We start from the raw sequence: 18,427 nt of genomic DNA, 5'->3' as shown, positions 1-18,427 counted from the left end.
GGCAATAACCTCGTAAATTTTCTCTGCACCCTTTCCAGCTTATTTGTGCCTTTGGGATATCAGGATATGAGTCACTCACTGCAGGATATTCCACCTTTAGAACATAGAACAAAACAGCATAGGAACAGTCCTTTGGCCCACAATGTCTGTGCCAAACATGATGCCAAGTCAAACTAATCTCCTCCCACATATCTCCATTCCCTGAATATCAATGTACATACCTATTGAAAAAACGTTTAAACATCACTATGGTACCTGCCTCCTCAACCATCCCTAGCATCCTATTCCAAGCATCTATTACACACATCTCCTTTAAGCTTTGCCCCTCTCACCTGAAACCTATGCCCATTAGTCTTTGACATTTCCACCCTGAGATAAAGGTTGTGACTATCTACCCTATCTATGCCTCTCATAATTTTATATACTTCTATCAGGTCTGCCCTCAATCTGACGTTCCACAGACAACAATCCAAGTTAGTTCAACCAATTATACCAACAAAAAAATTCACATTTGAAAAATGTTAAATAAATAATAGCCTTAAATATAACAATGTGTTGCTTTAAAATGTTAAATTATGAATGGATAATGAGAAGGCTGAAAGGGAACAAGCATGTGGAATGAATAAATTGAATGGCAAAGATTTGGCGGTCTCAAGAACGACAACTAAGTTTTATCAACTTATTTATTTCGAAAATAACTTCTTAGTCCACAGGTTCTTACAAACACATCTGGCCACAACTGGTCAGTACACAACTGCCACGCGAAAGTGAAACCACGAGAAAACAGCAGCCCCTCCCGAGTCACGTGGCCGCGGCTTCCGAACGCCGGGTTCGATACCTGCGTGCGCCAGGTATCGAACCTAATTCTATAATTTTGTCGATAGTTTTAAAAGTTGCTTGTGGCAATGACCAAGTTGGAAAAATAATGTCAGATTATGGCGCTGTTAGCAACTTTATTGACATCATCATCGTTGAAAACATCAACGGGCACGGTGCCTTACATTGCAATGTACGACAGTGATCGCAACTTCTACTGAAGTTGGAAGAGACAACTGAAGATGGGGGAGACGGTTTAGTCCCCGACTATCCGACCATGGAGCAGGTAGCACGGGATTACATGGTACCCGTGGCGGGGGGAACTCCCCCCGACCTGACCTTAAAACTATACTGTTTAAGAAGGAACTGCATATGCTGGAAAATCGAAGGTACACAAAAATGCTGGAGAAACTCAGCGGATGCAGCAGCATCTATGGAGCGAAGGAAATAGCAACATTTCGGGCCAAAACCCTTCTTCGGGCCGAAACCCTTCTTTGTTGTGTGCTAACCAGTCAGTGGAAAGACAATACATGATTACAATCGAGTTCTTCACATTGTACAGATGATACATGATACAGGAATAACGTTCAGTGTAAGATAAAGCCAGTAAAGACCGATCAAAGATAGTCCGTGGATTTCCAATGAGATAGATAGTAGTTCAGGACGAAGATAGACACAGAATGCTGGAGTAACTCAGCAGGACTGGCAGCATCTCTGGTGAGAAGGACTGGGGGACATTTCGGGGCGAGACCCTTCTTCAGACCTGAAACGTCATCTATTCCTTCTCTCCAGAGGTGCTGCCCGTCCCGCTGAGTTACTCCAGCATTTTGAGTCTACCTTCGGGTGAAAACCAAAGATCATCCGCTCTATGATCTTTGGTGAAAACCAGCATCTGCAGTTCTTGATTCTTGGTTTCTTGGTCCTCCAAAATATTCCAAATGGAGGTGGTGGAGGGAAGACATAAGCCAGAAAAGGGTTTGGGGGAGAAAGAGCTACCTTAAATTTAGTTGTATCTGGTTGGGTGACTATGGGCTAAGTGTTCGGCTGGCGACCGGAAGGTAACCGGTTCGAATCCCGCTTGGAGTGCATACTGTCGTTGTGTCCTTGGGCAAGACACATCACCCACCTTTGCCTGTGTGTGAATGTGTGTGAGTGATTGGTGGTGGTCGGAGAGGCCGTAGGCACAGATTAGCTGCCACGTTTCCGTCAGTCTGCCCCAGGGCAGCTGTGGATACAGAAGTAGCTCACCACCACCGAGTGTGACTGAGGAGTGAATGAATAATGCGATGTAAAGCGCCTTGAGTATTAGAAAGGCGCTATATAAATCCCATCCATTATTATTATTATTATGGTAGGGTGAAGGTTATTCCATGCTTTAATTATGCGGGGTAGGAACGAATTGCTGTGCACATCTGTCTTGGTAACTGGAATCTCAAATTGGATCGACTGCCCTCTGTACATCATCTTCCCACAAGTAGTTCAGAGACTGCTCTTTAGTTGTTGGTAGGACAGTTCAGTTCTTGGTTCTTGGTTTCTTGGTCCTCCAAAATATTCCAAATGCCTGATAACAGCTGGGAACAAACTGTTCCTGAATCTATTTGGTTATGTCTGCAACTGCAAGCAGTCATGCATTGTAACTGTCGTGCAGGTATAATAATTAAAGGGTGATTTTGTTGATATCACTCTGAGAAGTCTGCGTGGAGAGTGTTGCTGCAGAGCAGATGGGCTCCGTTGCCATGGAAACCGCGAGCCACTGCGGCCTAGTGGGGCGATGGCGGGCAGCAGCCTCGGCAGCTCGGCGTCGGAAGGCGGAGCGACCAAGCGGTAAGTCGGACATGGGGGGGGGGTCCCGCACATTTTGGTGGTCGTGGGTTCGCGTACCTAGTCCCGAGGTCTCCGCTGGGAAGTCGAGGCCTGAGGTGAGGCCTTGAAGGCGAGCTCCCGCCGGCAGCGGCCTCCGAAAGAGAGTGCCGGAGATCGCAGTCCTGCGCCTTCCTTCCAGCTCAAGAAATTAAACTGTGATTAAAAATGTACTTTCACCTGGGTCAACTTGAATCTGTTAGTGAAATGCTTCCAAGAGGCAAATGCTTGGAGATTCCTGAAGTAGTCAGAATGTCCCAAGTAACGGGAAAACCTAGGAAAACTATAAATATAAAAATATAATACAAAACTATCACTAAATAACCTAGAAACACTGGTTGGTGTAGATAGAAACATAGAAATTAGGTGCAAGAGTAGGCCATTCGGCCCTTCGAGCCTGCACCACCATTCAATATGATCATGGCTGATCATCCAACTCAGTATCCTGTACCTGCCTTCTCTCCATACCCCCTGATCCCTTTAGTCACAAGGGCCACATCTAACTCCCTCTTAAATATAGCCAATGAACTGGCCTCAACTACCCTCTGTGGCAGAGAGTTCCAGAGATTCACCACTCTGTGAATGTAGATGTGGTGAGGATGTCTCCACCAAAGATTATAGAGGAGCCTCTAGGATCTTTGGTTTCCACTAGTGGGAGAGTCCCGGACCCGAGGGCACAGCCTCAGAATAAAAGGAATGTTTGAGAAGGAAGGTAGACAAAAGTGCTGGAGAAACTCAGCCTGTGCAGCAGCATCTATTGAGCAAAGGAAAAAGGCAACGTTTTGGGCCGAAACCCTTCTTCAGACCCTTCATGTTTAAGAAGGAACTGGAGATGCTGGACCAAGCGCAGGCTTGGCCAAAGATCTTATAGCTCTAAGATCTTTGGGCTTGGCGATTGCTTCGCCCAACATCTCCGCTCGGTTCGCAATAACCAACCTGATCCCCTGGTGGCTCAGCATTTCAATTCCTCCTCCCATTCCGCATCCGACCTTTCTTTCCTGGGCCTCCTCCATGGCCAGAGTGAGTCCCACCGCAAATTGGAGGAGCAGCGCATCATATTTCGCTTGGGCAGCGGTATGCACATTGACCTCCAATTTCAGGTAGTCCCTGCTTTCTCCTACCCTTCCCAGCTCTCTCCTCAGCCCACTGTCTCCACCTCTTCCTTTCTTCTTTCCACCCTCACATCAGTCCGAAGAAGGGTCTCGGCCCGAAACGTCACCTATTTCCTTCGCTCCATAGATGCTGCCTCACTCTCTGATTTTCTCCAGCATTTTTGTCTACCTCAGAATAAACGGAGGTATCTTTAGAATTGAGATGAAGAGGAAGTTCGCTAGGGGTGGTGATTCTATGGAATTTAGTTCAGTTGCAGTTTAGTGTGGAATTCAGTTCAGTTTATCGTCACGTTTACCGAGGTACAGTGAAAAGCGTTTGTTGTGTACTATGCAGTCAGCAGAAGGACTACAAATGAGCTATTTGCAATGTATAGATGCATGATAATGGAATAACGTTTAGCATAAGGTTAAGCAAGCAAAGTCCAATCAAGGAGTAACAGCTGGGAAGAAACTGTCCTTGAATCTGGAGTTGTGCGTTTTCACACTTCTATATAATAGACAATAGGTTCAGGAGTATTCCATTCGGCCCTTCGAGCCAGCACCACCATTCAATGTGATCATGGCTGATCATCCCTAATCGATACCCCTTTCCTGCCTTCTCCCCATATCCCCTGACTCTGCTATTTTTAAGAGCCCTATCTAGCTCTATCTTTTGGCTGATGAGAGAGGGGGGGGAGAGGGAGTGACCAGAGTGCGAATCGTCCTTGATTACACTGCCGCCCTTCCCGAGGCAGGGTGAGGTATACATGGAGTCAATAGAAGGGAGGTTGGTTTGTGTGATGGTCTGAGCTGCGTCCACAATTCGCTGCAGTTTCTTGCCATCTTGGATGGAGCTGTTCCCAAACCAATATGCATCCTGATAAAATGCTTTCTATGGTGCATCGCCACAGACAGCTGTGGAGGCCAAGTGAATGGATATTTTTAAGGCAGACATTGACTGATTCGAATGGCGATCCATTCCTTGTCCTCTTTGTTCTATCTGTTGCTACCGTGAATTAGCCCATCTCCCTGCTACACCTCCACACCATTTCCCGCTTGGTTTAGGTGCACCGAGATACAGCAAAGTTTTGTTTTCTGTACTATCCAATCAAATTGGATAATGCATACTTGAATACGATAGCGCCAATAATACCGTAGATACGATTAGAAAGGGTGTCATGGGTTACGGGGAGAAATCAGGGGAATGGGTTTGAGAGGGAATGATAAATCAGCCATGATTGAATGGCGGAGTAGACCTGATGGGCCGAATAGCCTGATTCTGCACCTATGACTTTTGATCTTGTGAAAACATATAGCTCGAGAAGGCAAGACTTCCTTTTCAACCAAAATAATTATTTTGTTTATTATTGTCACGTGCACAAGTTAGGTCTTTATTCTTTGGAGCGCAGAAGGTTAAGGGGGAACTTGATAGAGGTCTTTAAAATTATGAGAGGCATAGACAGAGTTGACGTGGATAATCTTTTTCCATTGAGAGTAGGGAAGATTCAAACAAGAGCACATGATTTGAGAATTAAGGGACAAAAGTTTAGGGGTAACATGAGGGGGAACTTCTTTACTCAGAGAGTGGTAGCTGTGTGGAATGAGCTTCCAGTGGAAGTGGTGGAGGCAAGTTCGATTTTATCATTTAAAAATAAATTGGATAGGTATATGGACGGGAAAGGAATGGAGGGTTATGGTATGAGTGCAGGTAGATGGGACTAGGTGAGAGTAAGTGTTCGGCACGGACTAGAAGGGCTGAGATGGCCTGTTTCCATCCTGTAATCTGGCGGTATGCATTTTCAAACGTCTGTACCTCTTGGCTGATCGAAGAGGGAGTAACCAGGGTGAGACTCATCCTTGATTAAACTGGCGGACTTGCCGAGGCAGCGTGAAGTATAGATTAAGTCAATGGAAGGGAGGCTGGTTTGCATGACGGTCTGGGCTACATCCACAACTCTCTGCAATTTCCTGCAGTCTTGAATGGAGCTATTCCCAAAGCGTGCTGTGATGCTTCCCGATTAAATGCTTTCTACATTCGTTGCATCTGTAAAAGTTGTTAAGGTTATTGGCGACATGCCAAACTTCCTAATCCTTATAAGGACGTAGAGGTGTTGGTGTGCTTTCTTGGCCATTGCTTCAATATGGCTTGTTCAGGGAGAAATTGCTGTAATATCATTGTCCAAGTAACTAGAAAACATACAGTTCAAGAAGGCAAGTTTCTTTTCAACCAAAGGAATAATTTTGCATTGGAAGAGTGGTTTCTTTTAAATAATGTGAATACCAGATATATTTTATCAAAGCATTCTCTTACTTTGCGTTCTGTGCTCAGGAATGCAGTCAAGGACTATTTGGATCAAGATTCAAAGAGGGATGTTCACGTTTTTCATTTGGCAACTGAAGTTGCAGAAAGCCCGGAAAATAAGATCCCCATACTGCTGCTGAAGTTAAAAGGTAAAAAAACTCTTATTTGTTACAAAATCAAGGAACACTAAATATTTCTGCATCCTTTAATTTTCTTCGGTGTGAACTGACTCCAACTGTACGGCCTTGGGAAGTGTCGAGAGTCAAGAATGTTTAATTGTCACAGATACTGACAATATAACAATTAAATTATTTCTTACTTGCTTGGATGTTTAGCAGGCCTGTAACACACTACACACGGATAAACAAGCAATTCAATAAATTAATAACCCCAATACTAGTGCAAACAAAGTCCAGTCCTTAGTGCAAAGCAAGGCAGTCTATAGTTCTTTGGTTAGTGCAATGCAGAGTTCAATATCCTCATTGTTGTTGGGCAGAAGATATTGTTGAACCTGGTGGTCATGGTTTTCAGACTCTTATATCTTCCAGCGATGGTAGGTGTGAAATTAGAGTATGGTCAAGGTGATGTGGGTCTTGGATGATGCTGGCTGCTTCTTGAAGCAGTGCCTCCGAAAGATCCCTTCTATGGTGGGGAGATCAGTAATGGACTGGGCAGTGTCCACCAATTTTTGCCATCTCCTTCTTGCTTGTGTTGCCGAACCAGGCCGTGATGCAAGCAGTCAATATGCTCTATACCATACCTGATCTATACCATGCAAGCACCCCTGATGGGCTGGATGGAAGGAGGTTGTAAGCATGTGATGGACTAGGTTTGTTCAGCACTCTCTGCAGATTCAGGCAGTCAAGAACAACAGAGCAGTTCCCATACCAGGCTAGATGCATCAAGATTCAAGATTCAAGATTCAATTATTTGTCATTTGGACCCCTTGAGGTCCAAACGAAATGACGTTTCTGCAGCCATACATTACAAACAAATAGACCCAAGACACAACATAATTTACATAAACATCCATCACATTGCTGTGATGGAAGGCCAAAAAAACTTATCTTTCCACTGCACTCCCCCCCCCCCCGATGTCAGAGTCAAAGTCAAAGCCCCCGGCTGGCGATGGCGATTGTCCCGCAGCCATTAAAGCCACGCCGGGTGGTGCAAGGTCACACACCGGGTCTTGATGTTGGAGCCCCCGGCGTGCACTCGCAGAGTCCCGCGGCCATTCCAAGCCGCGCGGGGCGGTGCTGTAAGGCCCCGCTCCAGGAACTCTTCGCCCCGCAACTCGGGCGGGAGAAGTCGCGTTGCGGGAGCCCTGAAAAGCGGTCTTCCTCCAGTGACCCGCGGGCTCCCGGTGCCGCCGTCTACCAGACCTGCAGTTGCAGCCTCCGAATCTCCAGAGGTCGGGCCGCAGCAGCAGCAGCAGTGCTCCACCACCGCTCCACCCGCTCCCGACTCGGCCAGCTCCGCGACGGTGAGGTGAGTCGTCGGCACCAGAGCCCCCGGTCTTCTCCTCTTGGAGGCCGCTCCTCATTGCAGCCCCAACGATAACGGAGACCCGACAAAGAAAAGGTCGGGTCTCCCATGCAGGGAGAGATTAAAAGTTACCCCCTCCCTCCCACCCCACCCCCCCACACACACACCCCAACAAAAAATAAAAAAAACTACATAAAAACATAGACAAAAAAATAATAAAAAACGCAGACGGGCTGCAGAGGCCACTGCTGACGAGAGTCGCGCCGCCTACCGTCAGAATACTTACTGTCGCGCATCTGGAGAAATTCCAGAGGGGACCAGGTTAGGTTGCTGGTGATAGAGATGCTTTTTAAGTAGAAATTGTTGAACATCTCTACAGTAGCTCCATTGATGAGGACAGGGTTGTGTTCATCCCCTCGTTTCCATGGATCAACAACCAGTTCCTTTGTCTCTCTTATGTTAAGGGCAGGTTATTGTTCTGGCACCGTGACATTGGATTCACAATCTCTTTCCTCTCCTTCATCTCATCGTTGTAGATCAAACTGACAACAGTAGTATCACAAACTTTATTTATTTATTTTTTTAAACAAATATTTTTATTAGAAGCAGTGTACAAAAGTATAAACCGCAGCGTATGGCATAATACATTTATTGGACAGCTTCAATTTTAATTTTTAGCAAAGATGAAATAGAAAAAAAGAGAAAGAGCAAGAAAGACAGAGAATGAAAGAGAAAGTGAATGTGTGAGAATAGAACCCCTAAACCACCAAACGTGTGTAGTCGAAGGGTGAGTAAGTAAAAGAAATAGGAAAAACGTAAAGAAATAAAAAGACAAAAACAGGAAAAAAAACAAAAAGTGTTGATATACCTACTTCATTTCTCTCCCCACCCATCACCCAGTCCGTAAATCGGTCTAAACATAGAAACATAGAAAATAGGTGCAGGAGTAGGCCATTCGGCCCTTCGAGCCTGCACCGCCATTCAATATGATCATGGCTGATCATCCAACTCGGTATCCTGTTCCTGCCTTCTCTCCATACCCCCTGATCCCTTTAGCCACAAGGGCCACATCTAACTCCCTCTTAAATATAGCCAATGAACTGGCCTCAACTACCTTCTGCGGCAGAGAATTCCAGAGATTCACCACTCTCTGTGTGAAAAAGGTTTTCCTCATCTCGGTCCTAAAAGATTTCCCCCTTATCCTTAAACTATGACCCCTTGTTCTGGACTTCCCCAACATCGGGAACAATCTTCCTGCATCTAGCCTGTCCAACCCCTTAAGAATTTTGTAAGTTTCTATAAGATCCCCCCTTAATCTTCTAAATTCTAGCGAGTACAAACCGAGTCTACCCAGTCTTTCTTCATATGAAAGTCCTGACATCCCAGGAATCAGTCTGGTGAACCTTCTCTGTACTCCCTCTATGGCAAGAATGTCTTTCCTCAGATTAGGAGACCAAAACTGTACGCAATACTCCAGGTGTGGTCTCACCAAGACCCTGTACAACTGCAGTAGAACCTCCCTGCTCCTATACTCAAATCCTTTTGCTATGAATGCTAACATACCATTCGCCTTCTTCACTGCCTGCTGCACCTGCATGCCTACAGTCTAATTCCGAAGTTGTGTGGCACCATACTATCCTTGTAATGAATCAATGAATGGAATCTATGTCTTCGAAAATTGCTCTGATTTTCTTGCTAAGACAAGTCTCCTATTTTCAAGATGTAGCGTCTCAGACATGTTTGCAATCCACATTTTAAGAGTTGGGGCAGCTGTATTTTTCCAAAATTTAAGTATCATTTTTTTCGCCATTATCAGGCCATAATTAAGGAAACGTCTTTGAAATATTGATAGCTCAGGGCAGGCTTCTGCCGTTCCGAAAATAATCAGTTCCGTACGGGGGTCCAGTTTTGTTTTTAATGTTTTCGAGAAAATTTCAAAGATTCCTTTCCAAAAGTTATGTAGTTTTATGCAAGAGGCAAAGGAATGTGTTATAATTGAGTAGTATCACAAACTTAAAGATCAAATTGACTTTGTACTTTTGGACTGCACCATCCATGCTGATCACGATGCCTACCTAATCTAGAGCTTGGCTACGCAGTCATGGGTGTACAGGAAGCAGAGCAAGGATTTCTTTCTCACTTCCAGTCCCCCTCCCCCAATCAGTCTTAAGAAGGGTCCTGACCCGAAACGTCACCTATCAATTTTCTCCAGAGATGCTGCCTGACCCCCTGAGTTACTCCAGCATTTTCTGTTTATCTCAAGTAGAGCAAGGGACTGAGTTTAGAATTCTGTACACACTGAACAAAGGACCTGTCCCACTTGCTGGGTTTTTTTTTCCGGCGACTGCCGCGTTATTGGCTGACGTGTCAGGGTCGCCGAAAGGTTTTGAACACTTCAAAATCCAGCGGCGACAAAAAAAATGTTGCGACACTTGAGGAAACACTGCGCGTCGATACGTCATCACGCAGCACCGCACCGCAACTTTTTCGATGACCTGATACATCAGTCAATTATGCTGGCAGTCGCCGAAAAAATCGCCAAGTGGGACAGGCTCTTAAAGCCTTTGTTGATACAAACATAGAAACATAGAAAATAGGTGCAGGAGGAGGCCATTCGGCCCTTTGAGCCAGCACCGCCATTCATTGTGTTCTTGGCTGATCGTCCCCTATCAATAACCCGTGCCTGCCTTCTCCCGATATCCCTTGACTGCACTAGCCCCTAGAGCTCTATCTAACTCTCTCTTAAATCCATCCAGTGACTTGGCCTCCACTGCCCTCTGTGGCAGGGAATTCCATAAATTCACAACTCTCTGGGTGAAAAAGTTTTTTCTCACCTCAGTCTTAAATGACCTCCCCTTTATTCTAAGACTGTAGCCCCTGGTTCTGGACTCGCCCAACATTGGGAACACTTTTCCTGCATTTAGCTTGTCCAGTCCTTTTATAATTTTATATGTTTCTATAAGATACCCCCTCATCCTTCTAAACTCCAGTGAATACAAGCCTAGTCTTTTCAATCTTTCCTCATATGACAGTCCTATCATCCCAGGAATCAATCTCATGAACATACGCTGCACTGCCTCAATCACAAAAATGTCCAAAACTGTACACAATACTCCAGATGTGGTCTCACCAGAGCCCTATACAACTGTAGAACCTCTACTCCTATACTGAAATCCTCATTTTATGAAGGCCAACATTCCATTAGCTTTCTTCACTGCCTGCTGTACCTGTAAGCCAACTTTCAGTGACCGGTGTACAAGGACACCCAGGTCTAGCCGCAGCTCCCCCTTACCTAACCTAACCCTATTGAGATAATAATCTGCCCCCTTGTTTTTTCCGCCAAAGTGGGTAACCTCACATTTATCTATATTATACTGCATCTGCCACGCATCTGCCCACTCACTCAACCTGTCCAGGTCACCCTGCAACCGCCTAACATCCTCTTCACAGTTCACACTGCCACCCAGCTTTGTGTCGTCCGCAAACATGCTGGTGTTGCTCCTAATTCCCTCTTCCACATCATTAATATATATGGTAAAAGTTGCGACCCCAACACCGAGCCTTGCGGCACTCCACTCGCTACTGCCTGCCATTCTGAAAAGGACCAGTTCACTCCTACTCTTTGCTTCCGGTCTGCCAAACAATTTTCTATCCATATCAACACCCTACCCCCAATACCATGTGCTCTAATTTTAGTCACCAGTCTCCCGTGCGGGACCTTATCAAAGTAATGTACCTGGACTTTCAGAAAGCATTTGATAAGGTTCCACATAGGAGATTAATGGGAAAAATTAGGGCACATGGTATTGGGGGTAGAGTGCTGACATGGATAGAGAAGTGGTTGGCAGACAGGAAACAAAGAGTAGGGACTAACGGGTCCCTTTCAGAATGGCAGGCAGTGACTAGTGGGGTGCTGGCTGGACCGCAGCTATTTCCAATATACATCAATGATTTGGATGAAGGGATTCAAAGTAACATTAGCAAATTTGCAGATGACACAAAGCTGGGTGGCAGTGTGAACTGTGAGGAGGATGCTATGAAAATGCAGGGTGACTTGGACAGGTTTAGGGAGTGGGTAGATGCATGGCAGATGAAGTTTAATGCGGATAAATGTGAGGTTATCCACTTTGGTAGCAAAAACAGGAAGGCAGATTACTATTACCTAAATGGCGTCAAGTTGGGAAAAGAGGAAGTACAACGGGATCTGGGGGTCCTTGTACATCAGTCTATGAAAGTAAGCATGCAGGTACAGCAGGCAGTGGAGAAAACGAATGGCATGTGGGCCTTTATAACAAGAGGAATCGAATATAGGAGCAAAGAGGTCCTTCTGCAGTTGTACAGAGCCCTAGTAAGACCACACCTGGAGTATTGTGTGCAGTTTTGGTCCCCTAATTTGAGGAAGGACATTCTTGCTATTAAGGGAGTGCATCATAGGTTTACAAGGTTCATTCCCGGCATGGCGGGACTGTCATATGCTGAGAGCATGGAGCAGCTGGGGTTGTACACTCTGGAGATGAGAGGGTATCTCATTGAGACATATAAGATTGTTAAGGGTTTGGACACGCTGGAGGCAGGAAATATGTTCCCAATGTTAGGGGAGTCCAGAACCAGGGGCCACACTTTAAGAATAAGGAGTAAGCCATTTAGAACGCAGATGAGGAAACACTTTTTCTCACAGAAAGTGGTGAGTCTGTGGAATTCTCTGCCTCTGAGGGCGGTGGAGGCGGGTTCTCTGGATGCTTTCAAGAGAGAGCTAGATAGGGCTCTTAAAAATAGCGGATTCATAGAAACATAGAAAATAGGTTCAGGAGTAGGCCATTCGGCCCTTCGAGCCTGCACCGCCATTCAATATGATCATGGCTGATCATCCAACTCATCAGGGGAGTCAGGAGATATGGGGAGAAGGCAGGAACGGGGTACTGATTGGGGATGATCAGCCATGATCACATTGAATGGTGGTGCTGGCTCGAATGGCTGAATGGCCTACTCCTGCACCAATTGTCTATTGTCTATCAGCAATGATTGAATGGTGGAGTATGATCTATGCTGTCCTCAACTCATCTTCGAACATAAAACAGGAGCAGGCTCTTTGGCCCACGATGTGTGTGCAGAACATGATGCCAGATTCAACTGATCCTTCCTGCTTGCTCACGATCCATGCCCTTCCATTCCCTGCATATTCATGTACCTATCTAAAAGCCTCTTAAACGTCACTATCATATCTGCTTCCACTACCATCTCTGGCAGCGCATTCCAGGCACCTAATACACTGTTGGTAGATTCTTGCTAGGTTCTGGATTAGGAAGGGCATCAAAGGTTACGGGGGTGAAGGCGGGAGAAGGGGGTTTGAAAGGGAAGAATAGATCAGCAATGATTGAATGGCGGAGTAGACTCGATGGGCTGAATGGCCTAATTCTGCTCCTATGTCTTACGGTCTTATGGATATGTTTTGGGACTTTACCATTCTCTTTCCTTGCATTCTTCACCTTCAAATTGAAGTTCTGAAAACGGAACGTGCATGTTGATCGGAGTGTATTTTCCTGTGTTCTGAGTGCAGTGCCAACATTCTAGTTCACATTCAGCATTGCCAACTATTTGTCTCAGCTGTGCTCCATAAAGTTTTTTGTCAGGTTGACTTGAACCTAACCTCTCAAGAAAGCCATTTTCCTGAGGAAACGTGACATTTCCTTTACTACACCATGTGGTTTCTGAGTTTGCACGTTCACTTTCAAACGAGCATGTTTTCTGCCAGGAGTTCAGTTAATAAGTATATTCACATTCATTTAACACACAGTTAGAAAATGATCGAGGAGTCTTTCCTCACTCCAGCCCAGGCTCTGAGACTTCAACTCTTGTACCTAAAACTTTCCATTCAACATTGCTATAGCTTCCGAGTCTTTTTCTTGAATTAATTTTTGTTTACTAGATTTTCAAAACATCATTAGAGTTATATAGCATAGAAACGAGTCCTTCAGCCCAAGATGCCCCATCTATGCTAGTCCCACCTGCCCACGTTTGACCCATATCCCTCTAAACCTTTCCTATCCAAGTATTCTTACAAATGTCATTTCAATGGTGTTATAGTACCTGCCTCAACTACTCCCTCGGGCAGCACGTTTCATATACCCACCGCCCGCTGTGTGGAAAAAGTTGCCCATCAGGTTCTTATTAACTCTCTCTCCTCTTAAAGCCCTGTCCCACGGTACGAGTTCATTCCAAGATCTCTCCCGAGTTTGCCCTGATTCGAACTCGGAGATTTACGGTAATGGCCGCCCGTCGGTACTCGGGGCTCTCGTGGACAATTTTCAACATGTTGAAAAATCTTCACGAGTCTTCCCGTGCATACCTGCCGTTAGCGAGTCTTCCCGAGTACCTGCCGTTAGCGTTACGAGCCGCTAGGAGACGTCCCCGAGCTCCGACGTACCCGCTACGTTCATTCTCCGTGCGTACCGCAAGTTTGATTTTTTTTAAACTCGGGGAGAGCTCTTGGAATGAACTCGTACCGTGGGACAGGGCCATTACCTTAAACCTATGTCCTCTGGTTCTTGATTCTCCTACTCTGGGTAAAATACTTTAAACTATAATGTTTTATTTTTAATGTTTTATGCTTTATTCTTAATTGCTTACTGTATATCGTGTTGTTACTTGCGAGCAGAGCACCAAGACAAATTCCTTGTATGTGAACACACCAGGCCAATAAACTTATTCATTCATTCAAGTCTCGGTACATTCACCCTATCTATTATCATCGTGATCTTATACACTTCTACACGATCACCCCTCATCCTTCTGTGCTCCAAAGAATAGAATCTAAGCCTGTCCAACCTTTCCCTATAGTTCAGGCCATCAAGTCCTGGCAACATCCTCGTAAATCTTCTCTGCACTCTTCCCCGCTTAACAACATCTTTCCTAAAGCTGGGTGTCCAAAAATGATCACAACGCTTCAAATGCGCCCTCAACACCATCTTGTACATCCATAATATGACATCCCAATTTCTATACGCAATACCCCAACTGATCAAAGCCAATGTGCCAAAATCCATCTTGACCACCCTATCTGCCAGTGATGCCACTTTCAAGGAACTATATGCAAGTCAAGAGAGTTTATTGTCATGTGTCCCAGATAGGACAATGAAATTCTTACTTGCTGCAGCACGGCAGAATATTGTAGGCATAAATACAGATCAAATCAGATCAGTGAGACCATAGAATATATATATGCACACGAAAATAAACAGATAAAGTTCAATAAGCTGTTATAGTACAGAGTTTGTTTGAAGTTGTGTTTATCAGACTGATGGCTGTGGGGAAGAAACTGTTCCTGACCCTGGATGTTGCAGATTTCAGGCTCCTGTACCTTCTACCTGATGGCAGCGGAGAGATGAGTGTGTGGCCAGGATGGTGTGGGTCCTTGATGATGCTGGCAGGCTTTTTGAGGCAGCGTCTGCGATAGATATCCTCAATGGAAGGGAGGTCAGAGCTGATGATGGACTGGGCAGTGTTTACAACTTTTTGCAGCCTTTTCCGCTCCTGGACGTTCAGGTTGCCGAACCAAGCCACGATGCAACCGGTCAGCATGCTCTCTACTGTGTACCTGTAGAAGTTAGAGAGAGTCCTCCTTGACAAACCGACTCCCCGTAATCTTCTTAGGAAGTAGAGGCACTGATGTGCTTTCTTTATGATTGCATTAGTGTGCTGGGACCAGGAGAGATCTTCGGAAATACGCACGCCCATGAATTTGAAGTTCTTGACCCTTTCTACCATCGACCCGTTGATATAAAATTGGAAACTTTCCAATCAGGTTTCAGGGCCCACCATAGCACAGAGTCTGCCTTGTTGAAGGTACATAATGACCTGCTGCTCACCATTGACTCCGCCGACTGTGCAATCCTCCTCCTTCTCGACCTCAGCGCAGCATTTGATACTGTCGACCACATCATCCTAATTGTCCGTCTCCGGCACGGGGTTGGTATTGATGGCACTGCCCTGAGCTGGTTCATCTCCTACCTCAAAGATAGGAGTTTCTCTACTAACATAGGCAACTCTTTCTCCTCCCCAGCTAGCCTCTGCTGTGGGGTTCCACAAGGCTCCATCCTTGGCCCCATTCTCTTCTCCCTGTATATGCTCCCCTTAGGCCGTCATCCAAAGGCACGGCATTTCCTTCCATTGCTATGCAGACGATACACAACTCTATCTCCCCATGAAGCCCAAAAACCGATCACATCTACTTAACCTTATCCACTGCCTCGAGGATATAAAGTGTTGGATGGCCCAGAACTTCCTCCAACTAAACGAGAGTAAGTCTGAGGTCATCATTTTCGGTCCCTCGGACTCAAAATGATAGCAGGCAGCCTTGGAAGCCTTACCCCACTCCTCAAACCTCACGTCAAAAACCTTGGCGTGATATTTGACTTGGCATTGAAATTTGACAAACAAATCAATGCCGTGGTAAAAGCTAGCTTCTTCCAGCTTTGAATGATAGCTAAAATAAAACAATTCCTCCAGTTTGATGACCTCGAAAAGATCATCCACACGTTTATCTCCTCCGGCCTCGATTACTGCAACTCTCTTTACACTGGCATCAGCCAATCTTCCCTGTCCCGCCTGCAACTGGTCCAAAACGCCGCAGCAAGACTCCTGACGGGCACCCGAAAAAGGGACCACATCACCCCGATCCTGGCCTCTCTCCACTGGCGCCCTGTGCGGTTCTGAATAGATTTCAAGATCCTTCTTTATGTCTACAAAGCCCTTAACGGGCTTGCCCCCACTTACATTAAAAATCTGCTTACCCACCACACCAACACTAGGTCCCCCAGATCGGCCGACTTGGGGTTACTGAACATCCCACGGTCCAGGCATAAGCTCAGGGGCGACCGACCGCACCTTTGCGGTTGCAGCTCCTAGACTGTGGAACAGCATCCCCCCTTCCCATCAGAACTGCCCCCTCCATCGACTCCTTTAAGTCGAGACTAAAAACCCATCTTTACTCTCAAGCCTTTCTTGACGACCTCTGAGGGAGGGCTACATGTATGTATTTATGTATGTACTTAATTTATGAACCAATGTTGTATAACGTTAGTACCTCCACCAATGTAAAGCACTTTGGCCAACGAGAGTTGTTTTTTAAATGTGCTATAGAAATAAAAGTGACTTGACTTGACTGTGGGTCCCCATCCTACCCCTTCCAAAGTCCACAATCAGTTCCTTGGTTTCCTGTATCCCTCTGGTCCCCAACACTCCTCAGAGCCCTACCATTCACCGTGAAGGTCCTGTCTAGGTTTGCCTTCCAAAAATTCAACACCTCACACTTATCAACATTAAACTCCTCAGCTCGCCTGGTGTAATGTTCTAACACGCTCTTTGCTAATTTACCGCCCCAAACTTCAGTTCCAGCTAACCACAGCCTGCTTCCAAACTCTTTACCCATTATGCCCTTGCCCTCGCTGTGCTGGGTACGACTAAAATCTAAATTTAAAAACTCCCGTCAAATTCCTCCATAGACCTAACCTTGTTTTGGGGCAATGGGCCTACATTCGCTGGAGTTTAGAAGAATAAGGGGCGACCTCATTGAAACGTACAGAATAGTGAAAAGCTTGGATAGATTGGATGTGGACAGGATGTTTCCACTCATGGGAGAGTCTCGGACTAGAGGTCACAGCCTCAGAATTAAAGGGCGCTCTTTTAGGAAGGAGATGAGGAGAAATTTATTTCGTCAGAGGGTGGTGAATATGTGGAATTCTTTGCCACAGAAGGTTGTGGAGGCAAAGTCAGTAGATATATTTAAGGCAGAGATAGATAGATTGTTGATTAATACAGGTGCCAGAGGTTATGGGGAGAAGGCAGGAAAATGGGGTTAGGAGGGAGAGATAGATCAGCCATGATTGGTGGTGGAGTAGACTTGATGGGCCGAATGGCCTAATTCTACTCCTAGCACATGATCTTTCTCCACCAAGCCTACAATTCTCTGACATCTCTCTTCTCTTTCCTATCTTGACCTCTTGCTGGTCCCTGGTTTTTGCCACTCCATTAACAGCCATGTCTTTCTGTTGAATCTCTGATCTCTTTCTCCAGTTAAAATGGAAGAAAGACAGACTTTCATTTGTATAGTGCCTTTCATGGCCTCGGGTCATCCAAGAATGGTTCCTTTTATAATGTAGGGATTACAGTGCCCCTTTTGTGCACAGCAGGCTTCCTAGGCTGCAAAGTGTATGAGTGACCAGTCTATTCTATTTTTGTAATGTTTGTTTTCGGATGAATCTTGGCTGGGACAGCACGGAAATTTTCTTGCTCTTCTTCCAAATATTGTAATGAGGATTGTTTTTTATTCAGTTAAGAGGTTTAGTATTTCTTCCAAAAGAGAGTGTTTCCAGCATCGCAGTACTCACTCAGAACAATACTAAAATGTCAAACTCCTGACTACTGGTTACGGACACTAAAGGGCCTGTCCCACTTGCATGCGATTGCATGCGTTTGGCGCTACCAAACGGAAGCGAAGTTCACGCTAAGTACGTGCTAAGTACATGCTAAGTTCGCGCTAAGTTCACGTGTGACATCATTTCCGTCATATTCACCAATCAGCTGGGCAGGAGGTGGGCGTCGCACGACGTCGGGCGGTGACGTCATCACGCAAAGCCACGCCAGGCGGTGACGTCATCACGCAACGCCACGCGCTAGGATATGCCGTCAAGACGCTGCATAAGCTGTCAAGACGCTGCGTACGCCCTCAATGCGTCTGCGGGCCGACAGGCCGTTGGCACGCGAAGATTTCGGACACTGCCAGTTTTTCAGAGCCCCGCGCGATGTCGGGACCAGCCCCGCACAACTCCGCGCTTCTAAGTGGGACCGGCTCCGCGCAGCCATACGGTGCCCGTAC

At 45.9% G+C, this 18,427-nt stretch overlaps 1 protein-coding gene across 1 annotated transcript in view; it reads left to right on the top strand.

The window, feature by feature from the left end:
• The first annotated feature begins 700 nt into the window (after positions 1-700).
• Positions 701-18,427, top strand: part of iqcb1 (IQ motif containing B1) — an 85,861-nt gene continuing 68,134 nt past the window's right edge. Inside the window, exons 1-2 of the mRNA XM_055631760.1 lie at positions 701-2,640; positions 6,097-6,218. Coding sequence (XP_055487735.1) covers positions 2,588-2,640; positions 6,097-6,218 — 175 coding nt within the window. The 5' untranslated portion in view covers positions 701-2,587. The remainder of the gene's footprint in view (positions 2,641-6,096; positions 6,219-18,427) is intronic.

The sequence above is a fragment of the Leucoraja erinacea genome, unplaced genomic scaffold (genome assembly GCF_028641065.1).
Source record: "Leucoraja erinacea ecotype New England unplaced genomic scaffold, Leri_hhj_1 Leri_89S, whole genome shotgun sequence".
NCBI lineage: Eukaryota > Metazoa > Chordata > Chondrichthyes > Rajiformes > Rajidae > Leucoraja > Leucoraja erinaceus.
This window is presented reverse-complemented; position numbering and strand designations above follow the sequence as displayed.